This window comes from Puma concolor, chromosome A1 (assembly GCF_028749965.1).
Source record: "Puma concolor isolate L17-30 chromosome A1, mPumCon1.1.hap2, whole genome shotgun sequence".
NCBI lineage: Eukaryota > Metazoa > Chordata > Mammalia > Carnivora > Felidae > Puma > Puma concolor.
This window is the reverse complement of record NC_141667.1, coordinates 113,283,004-113,299,334: the sequence shown is the minus strand read 5'-3', so window position 1 is coordinate 113,299,334 and position 16,331 is coordinate 113,283,004. Positions and strand designations below refer to the sequence as shown.

The following is a 16,331-nucleotide window of genomic DNA, read 5'->3' as shown; positions in this document are numbered from 1 at the left end:
TATATTGTTTTCTAACTTTTGCCTGGATTAAGAATCAATGACTCAATGCCACAAACTTACAGTAAACTCTCATGTATCATGACAAATTGAAAGCTACATATTTGGGAGATGGTTTACTGTGAATTCTTATACAATCATAAGCTCAGATTTCAAGAAATCTTAGGCGAATTTTAAACGTTTTCATCTTGCGAATTAGACAAAGTCATTGTTCTCTAACTCAGCCAGTCCTCAGAAAAACAAAAGAAAAGAAAAGAAAAGAAAACAAAACAAAACAAAAAACACCAGAGAGGTAGAATGTGTATGTTTATACTTGGGGTCAATTAAAAACCTTTGGAACTGAATATCTACCACCCAAAGGGTTTTGTTATACTAGTACTGTAGAAAAGTGAATAACACTGTAGCAACAAAAAGAATCTGACAAACACACATACAGCCCTTCTGGGTGGATTCTATGGAACCAATGATGTAAATATCACTTAAGAAGCTCTATTAGTAGGGGCGCCTGGGTGGCTCAGTGGTTTAAGCATCTGACTCTTAATTTCAGCTCAAGTCATGATCTTGCAGTTATGAGATGGAGCCCACATCTTGGGGTTCTCTTAGGATTCTCTGTCTTCCCCTCTTTCTGCTCCTCCTGCACTTGTGCTCATTGTCTCTGTCTCTCAAAATAAGTGAATAAAATTTTTTTTAAAAAGAAGCTATAATAGTAGATATCATTAATAAGCAGGAGTAGTTAAGAGAGAGCGGAAGTGACTGCGAGAAGAATTCACTTACAGATACATGGAACTCAATGATGATAGAGGGAGCTAAGATAAAGGAAGGTGAGTAAGATGACTCCTGTGTTCCAGTTTGGATAAGCATGTAGTAGTCAAGTAAGGTTTCTAACCAAGCAATAGAAGAAAAGGAATAGATTTTAAGACTAAGACAATGAGTTCAATTTTGGCCATGAAAACACCCTGATAAAAATTTCAGGCAGTGAGTATCATAAAAGTTTAAATGAGAAAAGTGGCCAGGGCTTGAGATGCACATTTGGAAGTTGCTGAAATGGATGAAATATGTTTTTCTAAAAGGTGAGCATGTACTTAACTATCTCTGATTACTTTCTTATTCCTAGTTGGAAAAACAAATTTCACAAAAACTCCTTGAATGCCTATTATATGTCAGGCCCTGTACAAAGCATTTGACACATGGTAATTTAGAACACAGGCTTAGACCTTGTTCCCATGGTCCCATAACTGAATGTGGAAGGAGGCTCTTAGACCAACAAAATACATAAATATGTGATTACAATTGTGAGAGCAGCTAAAAAAAGGATAATGGTGCAAAGAAAGTATATAAATAGATGCCTAACATAGTTTGCATGTTAGGAACTGTTTGCCCAGGGATGTTAGGGACTGAAGAGTGAGGAAAACCATGTCCTACTAAGAACCACATGAATGGAGCCCCAATCACCTTTCAAACTTCAGAACACATTCCACCTGTCTGGGAAGCTGAGTATCTTTCCCTTGGACAACTACAACTTCCTTCTCATCAAACTTCTCTCCAGGATACCTCTCTTCACCACTATTGGTAGAACTATCTTCTTCACTGGAGTAGCCTTCCTCTGAGGCTCATAGAACACATGGCATTATGGATCTAGTCCAAGGCCATCACTCTTGTTTCAAAGGCTTCCGGAAGACTGACCGACCACTGCTCTTTTTTGCTTTTGCTTCTTTCAGATATTCTATACTAATACATTAAACTATTTGATAGCAAGGTGGCTATCCTAAACCTGGAGTACTTTGTCAGAATTCACTGCTTCATTTACCACAGTTTACAAAGTAAAATTAAAAGTGATAATAGAAGCTTTCCTTTCACAGCACCAGTTTACCTGTATAAATAATTGTGTTCAGTGCAAGAGAAAGTTATGGAAAAATAAAAAAATTAACCACAGCAAAACAACAATGAAAAAACAATTAAAGCGTAAGTAATTTAATGTCTCTAACTAGATGTAGAAACATGACAAACACATGAAGGTCACTGTGATTACATATAGTCGCCTGCACTTTACTGGCAGTAAACATCATAAGTATTGTAAATAGTCCTATTCTACTCTTTTTGGCACAGGTAAAGTTAGGTGATGGGTGAGTGGAGAGGGACAAAGGTTAACATTCATGACCGTTTTTATTTATCCCTTGCAGTGGGCAATGGATTGGAAAATTGACCTTTTTAAACTTCAGTTGGAAGGTATTATCTATCTATTGCTTATTTCAATGTTTTGGAATCCTAAATTATAAATAAGACACTAATAATTTGTTTTTAAATTGCACTTCCAATGAATAAATTAAATTACATAATCATTTACTGTTTCTCTCCAAAGTGAAATCAAGAATTATTCAGTTGACTCACTTTTTAAAAAGAGCCATTGCCCTGCCTACCTTCTCCACTTCAGTTTTGCCACTCTCCTCCTCCCTGTGTCATTATATGTCAGACACCCGATCTTTGTAGTTTCTTTAATGTTTCCATCAGGGCTCGGTTCACACAGTTTTCCATAGAACATGTGCTCATCTTCAGGCTTCATCATCCCCATGGGAACATTTTCTAAATGTTCAGACTATGTTAGCTATCTATTCATGTACTCTTATTGGGCCCTTGCCTCCTTTTGAGCAGTTCTCACAACTGTAATCACATATTTATGTATTTTGTAATTGCATTGAAACCGTCCCTTTCAAGATTTTACACCACTTGCTTCTACTAGGATAGGGATTAAGTCTTTTCCGTTTCAATTTATGTCACATGCCACTGCCAAACTCTTCTTCCTAAAACAGCTATTTCCATCATGCCACTCTTAAAGAGGAGGAAAGATAGAAAATATACAAATAATTGAGGTTCATTATGAGAATGCTGTGACGGATATGTAAGAAAACGAAGAGCTGCTAGCTGAAGAAGAAATTTCCATTTGGAAACAAGGAATTAGAAGAGGCTTAATGAAAAAGATCTCAGGATCAGTTGGGGTTAACAAAATCGGGGGAGCAGGGAATTGTAGGTAAACATATAGGTATCGTAGGTAGTTCTTTACACCTAAAATGAGGAGTATAGTGGATGATAAGTGAAATTTACAAGAATAGAGAGATAAGAAGGGTGTAAGGGCACCTGGGTAGCCCAATCAGTTGAGCGTCCAACTCTTGGTTTGGGCTCAGGTCGTGATTCCAGGATCGTGGAATCCAGCCTTGCGTGGGGCTATGCACTGAGCATGGGACCTGCTTAATATTCTTTCTTTCTCTCTCTCTCTCTGTCCCTCTGGCTGCTCCCCTACTTGTACTCTCTCTCTAAAATAATAACTCAAAAATATTTAAAAAGAAGGGAGTAGATGATCACCATTTGGAATTGAGACTGTTTTGTCGGCAATGAAAAGCCACTGCTATAGGCATGGAAGTGTCAAGGAAATTTGAGAAACTTAATCTGTGGATGACTAATCAGAACAAGGATGACAGTAGAATAAAGATGCCAGTTATGAGACTAGCAGTGTTTCCGGAAAAAGAGCACTAGTGCTTGACTTTGGAGGGCATCCTGGGGATGGCAACAACGGGATGGAGGAAAAATGCACTTGATACCAGCTAATGATGGAGTGGTTAGGCTGAAGGGAAGGAGCACTGAGGAGGACTTCTTGATCTGGCCATGGATCACTGAGGAAATGGGAGATGACGAGGGTCCCTGGGTCATTTACTTTCAAATACACTGAGTTTTAAGTTCTCTGGAGGACCTCTGGATCATAAGCAGTTGGTTGTAGTGTGGAAGTGAGGAGAGAATGAGCAATCTGGAAACACACTCTAGTTTGAACTATGACTGCCAACAATTTTTACCCAAATGTAAGGGGGGTCAGAAGAAATCTCCAGGATAATTAGAAATTTTATTTGGTTAAAAAAATAAGGGCCTTTCAACAAAGAAAGCACTCCCTTTCCCTCAGGGTTTTCTGTTCATGAAATGTGATGCTCTTCGCTATTAGGATGAGCTGAATCTGAGGATAACATCCGTATGGCCTACACGTTCACAGTCAATGGGCCCATGCACATAGGTGTGGGGATGGGTGGTGAGGGTCCAACAGAGCTTCATTATACCAGGTCAGTAGGACGATCACTTAATATTTGTTATATTCTGTGTAATTTCACCTAGTATTTTTCACTTCACTTTGAAAAGCAGATCAATGTTTAGCCCCTGGCCTGGAGCTATAAGAATGTATTAGGTCATTTATTCTGCTCTCTGTAATGAAATCTTAGTAGTACCTCTACTGAAAGAATAATAGGCCCTGACAATGCAATAAAGCCACTAATTCAGACAAATCAGAGGATCAGACAGGTTGAATCACAGAATATTTTAGACCATTTCAAAAGTGTGACAGGTGTCTATTTTTAACTAGGCTAAGAAAGCATTTATCTATTGGTTACCATGAGAAAGATAAGAGAAAGTGCTTTTATGAATACATTAAAAAATATCAATAGTCTGGATATTAAAAATAAGGCTTTTGAGGAGCTTTGAAGTACTCCCCAATCAAATTTGTTTACATAAGTGTTTCTCAATCTCAGTACTATTGAGATTTGGAGTCAAAAAACTCTTTGTTGTAGAGGTTTTCCTTATGTGTTGTATGGTGTTTACATCCCCATCTTCTACCTATCTTGACACCATTAGCCACCCACCAACTTATGGAAGTCAAAAGTGTCCCTACACATTGTCAAGAGTCCCTGGGAGTAAAAGTGCCCTAAGGAGAAACACTGGTTACACTGATAATTAATTTAATACCCATTTAAAAAGACAATAGAGGGGCGCCTGGGTGGCGCAGTCGGTTAAGCGTCCGACTTCAGCCAGGTCACGATCTCGCGGTCCGTGAGTTCGAGCCCCGCGTCGGGCTCTGGGCTGATGGCTCAGAGCCTGGAGCCTGTTTCCGATTCTGTGTCTCCCTCTCTCTCTGCCCCTCCCCTGTTCATGCTCTGTCTCTCTCTGTCCCAAAAATAAATAAACGTTGAAAAAAAAAAAAAAGACAATAGAAAAGCAAATGTTGGCCTAGGCTCTGTTTAAATGATTATAGATTCCACATGAAACAGGTTTTATTTGATGAAGATTTGTTGTTCAAAATGTGTAACTGTTTTCTTTGCTTTGTACCTAAGTAGGCAGCTTTTTTTTATATTTAATATAATTTATTGTCAAATTGGTGCCCTTACAATACCCAGTGCTCATCCCAACAGGTGCCCTCCTCAATGCCCATCACCCACTTTCCCCTTTCCCCCACCCCCATTAACCCTCAGTTTGTTCTCAGTCTTTAAGAGTCTCTTATGGTTTGCCTCCTTCCCTCTCTGTAACCTCTTTTTCCCCTCTTTCCCCTTCCCCATGGACTTCTGTTAAGTTTCTCAGGATCCGCATGAGTGAAAGAGAAGCCTTTTTTAATACTCTGTAATGTCTCACTCCTGGCAGGGTCAGACTCACTGAGGAAATACATTTTTATGAACACAAGGACACTGATTATGCAGGAATCATACTGCAATTCTTTTCCTCTTCTATAGGCAATACTATTGAATCATTGCTAGGCACACAATGTGCTATCTGCTGAATTGTGTCTCCTCAAAATTCATATGTTGCACCCCTAATCCCCAGTACTCAGAATGCGACTGTATCTGAGACAGGGTCTTTAAAGACATCAACAAGGAGGCCATCAGGGTGAACTTTAATCCAGTCTGACTGGAGTTCTCATCAGAAGAGTAAATTTGGACACAGACAGACACCAGGTATGAGCACACAGAGGAACCAACATGTGAAGACACAGGGAGAAAGCGGCCATCTGCAAGCCAAGGAGAGAGGTCTCAAGAGAAACCAAGCAGGTTGACACATTGATCTTGAACTGCCAGCCTCCAGAGCTGTGAGAAAATAAGTTTCTGTTGCTTAAGCCACTCAGCCTGTAGTATTCTGTTATGGCAGCCCTAGCAAAATAATACACCATTCAAGTAAATGGATTGCTTGATGATTGGGCAGACATCTAAGTGTGCAACTTTGTAACCTCTCCCTGAGGAGAAAATGGACTGATTAACATACACTGAAACTCATTATTTTCCTTCTGGTCTTCTGGACCTTTGTATCCTGCTTTTTTCTAATCTCAGAGACAATACATAGAACAAGCCTACCTACAGGATTTAGAAAAAGAGAAGCCAGAGAGTGTATGAGAGAAGTAGATGGAAACAAGAAGGAGCAGAGGACACAGGGTAGAGGCACTGAATATCTGGGCAGAGGGCTGGGGGAGGCCCAGCACTGAACTTGGCTGTAAAAGCCAGAGCGCTAGAGCACAGACACTTTCCACAAAAGTGGGACACTTTCCACGTTGGGGTGCCAGTGAGCTCTGCCTCATCACTCCTCTTAGTTTGTTTACTATTCTGATAGACATCTCAGTGGGTTTTACATGATAGCAGGACAAACAGAACCAGGGCTCACATTTCACAATTTTTGGTAACTCACTTTATTAATTTATGCACTTATATCTCATTTCTTATGGTTGCAAGGTTTCTCCCTCTCTAGGAACTCCCCTCTGCCCACTTGCACCTTGACTTTTTCTCCTCCTTTCTACTACATGGAGCTTTATATATATACTTATGAATACAGAAATGACTTCCAAATTCTGCTTTGGTGAACTGGTAATAACAAAAGCTGTGATCCCCAACCACTTAAGCCAGTGGTCTAAAGTCAGTCTGTACGCAGCTTCTGTAGGTAAATAAGGAAGGAGAACACAAAGGATCCAGAAGAACAGCAAAGGCAAAGTCTTGCCAAAGACTCTGTACAGTGGCACCCAGGAAGTGCTATATATGCCTGTGCCAAGGTGAATAATACACTTTCTCATCATTTATTTATTAAACAAGTATTTATCATCTGATCTATTCTGGGCTCTTTCCTGGGCACTAAACAAGACATGATAACCATGAACAAGACATAATCTACATAATCAAAAGCCCTGCGGCCCAGGGTGAGGAGGGAGTGAAAGAGCCAGATTACATCTGGTTACTCATCCCAATGTATTAAAATTAAGACATCACAATTAAAAAAAAAAATTAATGTTCACTTTTGAGAGAGAGACCGAGCACAAGCGGGGGAGGGGAAGAGAGAGAGGGACACACAGACTCCTAAGCAGGCTCCAGGCTATGAGCTGTCAGCACAGAGCCCAACAAGGGGCTAGAACTCACAAACTGTGAGGTCACGACCTAAGCTGAACTCAGAAGCTTAACTGACTGAGATACCCAGATGCCCCAAGACATCAAAATTTTATAAAATTAAAAAAAATGTTTATTTTTGAGAGAGAGAGAGAGAGACAGAGAGAGAGAGAGAGAGAGAGTGGGGGAGGGGCAGAGAGAGAGAGAAAGACACAGAATATGAAGCAGCCTCCAGGCTCTTGAGCTGTCAGCATAGAGCTGGACAGGGGGCTTGAATTCATGGACCGTGAGATCATGACCTGAGCCGAAGTCAGACGCTTAACTGACTGAGCCACCCAGTTGCCCCAAAATTTTATAAAATTTAAAGGAAATTATATTTCTTTCAGGAGTAAAAACAGTTCTAGAGTTTGTAGAATCAAAAGCAATTAAAAGAGAAAAAACTGAACTCAAGAATATGGAAAATCCTTAGTATCACAGATGGTAGGATTGCCATTCTCTTCAACATTGAGCTTAATTAATATTTAGTTGTGTTAACTGTGCTGTTAATGTCTTCAGTGAAGCTTGAAATAAAAATTAAGAACTATTAAATGACCATGTGGTCACACTTCTAATAAAGCAATTTTTTAATTTGGAAATTATTTCCATGTGTTCCAAGAAAACACAGTGTTCTTTCATTAAGGCATTATAAATAAAATGCATTTGGGTTTTAAGTGAGCTATATTTTGCATAAATGGTTAGACTTCCTTCTTTTTTCTCCCAATTTAGTAAAGTCAAATTTCTTTTTATTACCTAAAATTTATGCTTCATTGAATAGGTTACAATATCAACATAGGCCCTCTTCTTTACATTTTTTTCTTTTTCTCTCCTTCCTTCCTTCCTTCCTTCCTTCCTTCCTTCCTTCCTTCCTTCCTTCCTTCCTTCCTTCCTCCTTTGTTCTGTACTCTAATTAAGAAAGCAATGTCCTTTCTGCCAAAGAGCACAACTGTGACTACATGGAAATAAAGTCAAAGATGCTGTTTTAGAAAAATCTTAGATGAATCCCCACAAGCATTTCTGAAAATGTAACCATTTAATTTGGGGTATATTTTAGGGAATCTAGGATGATAACACCATTCCAGGTGTAATGTTTTCTTAGCAGACTACAAAAAACTTCAAATAAAGGTTTTAAAATTTAGAACTTAAAAAAAAAAAGTGCTATACAATAAAAATACATTCTCTCTTATTTGGATCTTCATTCATTCATTCATCCAGCCCCTGCAACCAATGTTTTCAATACATGTTTGTTGTTATACTTCCATGGGATAAAAGCTCTATATATAATGATTTAATGATTACATAACTTTTCACAAAAAGCCATCTATTTTATTTACTCTCTCTATATAAGCAATGCACTATGCTAAAAGAAAAGTTGGGCCTGTCATTTTCAAGGAGTCTATGCTACAAAATGTTGGTTATTGCCAAACGCCTGGCAGGAATATTCGCTTGTCAAAATACAGTGTTATGTTCAACGTAAACATCAGTTATTTACCTATACACCGAGCATGAATCTGACAAGGAGAAAATAATCCATTATTTTGTAGGTCTGAATTTGCCTGGGTATGATATAATATGCTAGTAGTCCACGTTATATGCACATACACATTGGTTTACATAAACACAGAATTCTCCTGACTTATATAGAAAGTTGATTACTTCTAAGCAGAAAAAAATACAGTAACATGAATAGGGACGTAGCAGCTACATGTGAACTTGGCAACTTACAGGGTTTGTTGTATCACAGAACTAATTACAGAAGGGAGTAAGGAGACAGCAGCTGTGCCATGTGCCAGGTCTTGTGTCTCAAGACATGTTTTCCTGAAGTATCTTAAAATAGTTGGTAGTTAGTTGCCCCTAGCCTGTTACAAATTCAGATGGTGCTAGAACTGAACAGAAAAACCTTGATACTCTGGGAAAGAGTATACAATATTTCCCCTCAAAAACATTTAAAAAGGTCATTCCCATAAAATCATAAAACCTTTTTTTTTTCTTTTTTTTTTTTCTTCAGTTGTAAACTAATCCAAGGCATTTCTGAAGGTTTGGAAAACTACTTTTTTTTTAATCAATCAAACATCTGAATGTTACTTCATGTTTATAACCAGGTCAAACCTGACAAAATATATACTGTGTGTGTGTGTGTGTGTGTGTGTGTGTGTGTGTGTGTAATTACAACAAGAAAAGTAGAAGAGTAAGATGATAATGATAATCTTCAAGCAAAATATGTTACTTTTAGAATTTTGGAATTTTCTTCTTAGACTTCATCAACCTCGGGAGAACTGTCATTTTCAGAGAGAATGGAACATTCTTATAAAATGCTTCTGATGTTCACTGTGAAATGCTGAATAACATGACTGTTTAAAACCAAACTGAGGGATGATTTGGGGAGCCATGAGTCAAACATATCATCCCTGTTCTGACACTGCATAAAAATGCTGGAAGACAGAATGAGTTTACTTAGTGTACATCCACTTTCCCTCTAATGAAATTACTGGGCTCAAGTTTGAGATTCCTTATTACACAGCCTGAGTTTGCCTATGTAGTGTGTGTGTGTGTGTGTGTGTGTGTGTGTGTGTGTGTGTTTGCGTGTGCATGCGCATGCATGCATATGTGTGGTGAGGGAGTGTATAGAGTTAGCAGAATCCTGGAACACTTATCTACAAATGGCATTTTGTTTGCCGGAAAAATATCTAACCCTATACTGGCCTCCACAGTGACCACATGAAAATTAATGCTTTTAGTAGAATTTTAACATATTTACTGCACATTGCGCTTGAGGAATTTTATGGATAGATTAAGAGATATTGGGTATTTGGTAATAAGAGCCATTAGTAAATATACCTATTATTCGACTAAAACCTCTTTCAAGTATTCATTATGGAAGATTCTGATGTTCGTACAAGCACTAACAATGTTTCAAAATCTTAAAATCTACAGTCTCTGAAACCAGATCAGCTTTTGCCAAACAGCAAAGACTATTTTCCAGCTTTTCTCTTTGGTTAATATTTTTCTAACTATCCAGTATCCTGAATTTTAAAATTAATCTCTCAGCCTGACCCTCCCACCTCAGCAGACCTCCAAGCAGCTACCAAAGGGTAACAAAACACAATTTCACTGACAAACAGCTAGAAGAAAGGAAAGCAGTTACCGTCTCCTCTGTGGCTTAATATCAATTGGCTTGTTGATTGCATAAGGCGATCCATGAACATAAGGGCTTCGGAATCTAGCCACCTTCCCCAGCGTTAGGTACTCACAGCTGGTTGGCAAACTCATTTTATCCAAAAGGCAGGAAGTAAAAACAAATCTTAGTAGTCAGACCAGCATTTCTGTGAACGCTGGAAAGAACATGTCAGATAATGGATTTCAGACATATGCTGCTCACTGGTCGCTGGGTGCTGCTTTTCTTCAAAAGTAAACGCGTGTTTCTCCCAGGCTACTCGCGCTACCTTGTTTTCTGTTCATGGATACAGGAAGCTTGTTGCTTATTTCTAACCAGAGTCGTGCTCTGACCAATTACTGGCTGAGCAGATGAAGTAGAAATTCTGTAGCTCCACAAAACCCCATTTCCACTCAAACCAAGTCTCTGAGTAGGCAGCAAGGTTTAATCCATTTGTGTCTAACATCTAAAAGAACATCAACCCAATGTAACAGTGGTTGGGAAATCAGTTATTTACCTATACACAGAGCATGCATCTGACAAGGAGAAAATAATCCATTATTTTGTATATTTTCAAAAGGGGTAAATTGTTTTTCTAAATTGATTACAGATATGTAGAAAATGAGATGGGCACATGGAAATGATTATGGGTGGTTTTCCAATTTTCTGGTCAAAAATTGTGGGTTCTCATTCATAAATTACTGTTCACAATAGAACGTAACTCAGCCTCTCAGGGACCTAAATGTTGTACACTAAGGTCTTCATACACTAACACTTTGATACTGATTTTCTTTCTTATTAGAAACATTCTCTAAGAAATGTCTGCTCACTGGATTAAAACTGATTGAAAAAGAGGAAATTCTTTAATAATTGTTTGTATGTCAGTTCTTCATAACAGTGAGTGACAAAATGTAGAAACTGTAAATTATACCAGATAAGTACACCTAAGGCAGCAGAGTCAGAGCAAAGTTACAGGTTTAATTAGCTCACAGTTTTCACCAGCCCTTGCCCCATTTCCTAGTGTTCTAGCAACAAAACCACTGAGGCCCTGGGGACCTACAGAGAGGAGGAGTTCAGAGTACTGCAAAGGGTAATTTCTAAATTTGAAAAAAATTTCTTATCCAGGATTTGAATAAACACAACCTATTTATTTCAGAGTCCGGGACCTGAGCAAACACAAAGTTGCTGAGAGAGAGAGAGAGCTATATTCTATTGTGTAGCAGCCAAATTCAGGCACTGTTAGGGTTGAAATACAAGCATCAGTTAAATTCAGAATGTTTCAAAGTTCAAAAGGGAAGACAATGTTCCATTTCACAATAAACATTTCTATCCAATGAGTCTCTTCTTTATACTTTTTTATTATGAAATGATGCATGCTCATTGTAACATGTCAAATGACAGAGAGGTGCATAAATAAAAATGTTTATTATCTTTTCCTTCCTATTAATCCTACTTTTTCTTTATGATTATGTCAATGTATATGTAGACCCATAATGTATACACAGACAAACACACACTGATACATATCTCCTTCCTTTTTGCACAAATTAGGCATATACTATACATAATCCTCTATAAATATTTTTGTATTTAAAAAATCATGAACCTTTTTTCAGTAAATGCATAGAGATCTAGCATGCCCTTTTTAAATAGTTACATAAGATTCCACGGAATAGATGCACTCTTATTTGTTCAGCCAATACTTTACTGGCAGACCTATAAGTTTGGGCGTCTATAAACAATGAATAGATTGGTAAATATATTCTTACTGATTGGCACTTTTATTTCTGAAAGGACGTTAGATCACAAACTGCATATAGTTTTTCATTTAATAGGCTATAGTAATTTACACTCTTACAAGGCATGCAGAAAGATGTCCATTTCCCCACCAGTGCTATCTCTTGATGTTCAAAACCAGCTCTCCAAAATGCCCAGTGATTAAGTTCCTTGCTAATATGAAACTAAGGTGCCTGCAAAGGTAAAAACAGCCTATTTGAACTGAAATCTACCAGCCAGAAGTCTGGACCCTACATCAAAATGAAAGAAAACCCAAGCAAGATATAGTTAGAAGATTTTTTTTTGCTTAATGTGCATAATTAAAGAAGATAAACCAGGGAAGGAGTCCCTGCTATGTTTCCACTTTTCAGTAAATTTTTCTTAATCAGGGTAATATTTCATAATTTGGGGCAATTCACATAATTTTACAATGTGGAGGTAGTGCTTAATGGCTCCCACTTAATTGTGATGTACAACTGTGTATAATTTATAGTTTTTGAATTTAAGAGGCCCTTTGGAACTACTGCTTTATCTTAAAACAAATGTAAAGTATTTTTATCTGTAAGATAATTTAGGGGTCTTTGTCTAATATTAGAGAAGAGCTGTTTCCCATAAGAATTTCCTTAAGAGGGTAAAAATAAAAAAAAAATAAGAAAAAGAAAGGTAAGACATAAACCTCTATGGGAGGGAAATACGTGTCCTGTGATGGGTAAAATTCCTTGGTTTTCTTAGCGGGGACATTTTTGCTTGTACCTGGTCAATGATTTACCATGAACCTGGCAGGGTCTCATGGGGATTACTTGTACTTAAATTGGGATGAGAAAATATTACTGCTAATATCCACCTTGCCAAGAATCTAGAATTTGTGAGAACACTGGCCAATCAGCAGAGAGCCGCCTCTAAAGGAAACTCAAATCAGCCTGTCTTCCGAGATTCCCTTTCTCTGAGGCTGGGCAGAGATAGTTGGGGACTTTTCATTTAGGAAAATAAAAAACATACCGATTGGAGAACCTAAATTCAACTACAGATTAGAACCACAGTCTGTAACAGGTTTACAGCAAAATAGGGCTACAATCTCACCAAGGAATGCCCAGGTTTACCCAGTGGTGTTCCATTTGCTTTTTTGTATACTGGGATTTCTGTGGTGTGATGGGCACAGTGTCAAATCTCACTCATTATCCTCATGATTCTAAGCTCTGGGGAATATTTGAACAAGGGCATTTACCACACTAGAGTATCAAGAACACCAATATTTTTCAGTATACTCCAGACTATGATGCTGGTATTGTCCTTAAGAGCAATTAAAAGCAATTGCTAGGAGGCAACGTTTGAGGTCACAGGACTTTTCTAATATTTCCAGTATTTATTCAAGATAATTCTTTCAGCTGTTAGATCTAACCTGGCCTGAGTTCGGCAATTTGAAAAGCTGGAGGAATTCTTTCAGGACATTTGGACATCATCTGTTCATGACCATGACAGAGAATAAGAATTGACTGACTCATTTCCCCTTGCTTCTGGCTGAGAATGACTCCCTCCCTCCCCACATTTGTGTTCTCTGCCTTGCCCGCATGGGAGAGCAGTAATCCTGGGGTCCACACCTGTCCTCAGCAATTCAGGCTCTTGTCCCCTCTGACCCATACACTTTCTGGTCAATGCATCCAACCCAATGACTTCAAATACCCATTATATGCTCAAAATTTGCACATCTTTTTCCAGAGTCCATACCTTTATGATGTTATAATCAAATGCTCATGAGAAAATTCCATTTGGAAGTCCCACAGGTACCTCCTGCCAGCATTTATAATGTAATTCACACTCTTTCTCTACCTTCAAAACATATTTCTTCCTGTGCTCTCTGACATTATCCCCATTCACCCAACCATAAAGCAATCACTTCTAATCAGGCCACAAATCCTAGAGACATGAATGTTAAATAATATAATATTAACAATAATATATTGCATTATTACAGAATTATAACAATGTTATATTATTACAACAAAAATATTAAATTAACAATAATATTAGTAGTAAAAGTTGATAATAGCTAACATTTCTCAGATTATTTTTATGGTGTTAGACACTGTTAATGATAGTAATTCACCCTTTAATCTTCATAAAATTATATGAGTTGGACACTATTGTTATGCTCATTTTGTAGATGAGCAAAACAAGGCAAAGGACAAATGAGACACATGCCCCAGGTCACAAAGAGTGTTATGTGGTGGGGTCAGAGTTAGGAGTCAGTTAGTCTAGCTCCAAAGACCAGACTAAGTTATTCCTCTCTACAGATTGTAGTTTCCTTAATATCTTATTTATCCCTCTTTTTTGCCCATATGTTGCCTAGAGTTAATACTTTCAGCCTTCTTCTCCTTAATCCTACCCTTCACTTGAATGCTATATGGATCATTTTAAAACGGAAATCTGAACATGTGATTCTCTTGCTTGGAAACATTCAATGGTTCCCCATTTCTTTAGTGGTAAAGTTCACAATTTAAGTTCCAAAGCTTAGCACGGCAATCCTCGATGGTCATGCTCTGATTTCCTTTCCTGTATCTGCCAAAAGTAACCCCAGTAGTGTCCCATGCACAGCCTGCTCTTTCACACCACTGGCCTTTCACAAAGAATAAGCCCCCTGGCCAGCACTTTCTCTGAGTGGCTAACTGTTTCTACTTGTCATCTCTTCCAAAAAGCATTCTCCATTCCTCAGTTTGATTCAGATGCCTCTTACCTATTTTCCCTCATCTACATATGACTATAGTGCATTGTTTCATAGCTGTTCATACATTCAAAACTCCTCTCCATGGCACTATAGTTCCTGTGGGGCAGGCATTCTGCTTTATTTGTACTTTGCAATTCCAGCACCCAGAACACCACTTGCTTGTTAAATAAAATAGCTGACATTTAACTACTGATTACACATTCCAAAGACCTGTTTAACTCTCTCCTTAGCTCCCTCACTTTAGCTACTTCCCCATAATAATAATACAATTAGATATTGAAATACATTGGAAATTGTGGAACTATTCAAGAAACACTAGCAAACAGAATTAGTTAACAAAGAGCACCCACCATAATATGAGAGCAACATCTCTTCTCAGGAAGTGAGGGACATATATGGATTTTAGTTGGAGGCAATGGATATGTGTCTGTCTGGGTGGATAGTTTCAGTTCAATAATAAAAATGATCAAAAGTAGTTATCCTACTACTTGAATAAGCTTGTGATTATGCTTTTATTTTATCATGTTCTATGTTTTGAGAACATAACAAGCACATTCAAAATTAGTTAATCAATCTTGTCCTTTTAATGATTAGCCACTTGTTGGATAATCTACTTCTTAAATACTGAACATATGACATTTCACACAGCTTGTACAGAATGGCTTCAATGAGAAGGGAATTCCCAAAGTCCACAGTGTTTTCCAAAATATTAAAATATCTTTAATGTCCAAATGCTTAAAGAAAATATGGAATATCCACTCAATGTAACTATCATAAACCCATTAAAGTGATTGTACTGAAATACTTCTTTAACTCTACAAAAAGATATGCTAATAAATAACTTAACATGAATTCTATAGTGATATACATTTAGGAAGTTCTAGGTGAAATAAAAACAGATAGCCTTTTTTTTATAAGGAATCAGGAATTCTTAGAGTTTTTATGATGCTAACATTTGCTCTGAACTGTCAACAAAGTATGGATCGAGTATATGGCATCCTTCATAGGAACTTATGATAACAAAGCATCTCATGTGACACTATGTTTTAAAATAATACTTAATGACAGAAAGAAGTATTCATAAACATTAACTTAGTAAAAAAATAGGTTATAAAACAGTATATTAGAATAAAATTATTTTTAACCAGGGAAAAAGATATTCATATATTGAAAAACAAGAGAATAAAAATAATATACATTGAATACTAAAAAAAATCTGAATAGGGAAAAATATATGATTTTAATTTTCTTTTTCTCCTGTTTGTATTATCTAAATATTCTAGAATGTCTCTTTTTTTTTTTTTCAAAGTTCACTTATTTATTTTGAGAATGAGAGAGAAAGTGGGCGAGCATGTGTGTGTGTGAGTGGGGGAGGGGCAGTGAGACAGGGAGAGAGAGAATCCCAAGCAGGCTCTGTACTGTCAGCGTGGAGCCTGCAGGGTTTGATCTCATGAAGCCTGAGTTCAGGACCTAAGCTAAAATC

At 37.6% G+C, this 16,331-nt stretch overlaps 1 protein-coding gene across 9 annotated transcripts in view; it reads right to left on the bottom strand.

Annotated features, from left to right (window-relative positions):
• Positions 1 to 16,331, bottom strand: part of PDE4D (phosphodiesterase 4D) — a 1,391,688-nt gene that overhangs the window by 395,629 nt on the left and 979,728 nt on the right. The window contains exon 1 of one of the 9 annotated variants that reach the window (XM_086700408.1): positions 10,342 to 10,751. The exons of the other annotated variants lie outside the window; for them this stretch is intronic. Within the exon in view, the coding sequence (XP_086556534.1) occupies positions 10,342 to 10,466 (125 nt within the window). The 5' untranslated portion in view covers positions 10,467 to 10,751. Of the gene's footprint in view, positions 1 to 10,341; positions 10,752 to 16,331 lie in introns of those variants that run through there. 9 annotated transcript variants of the gene reach the window in all.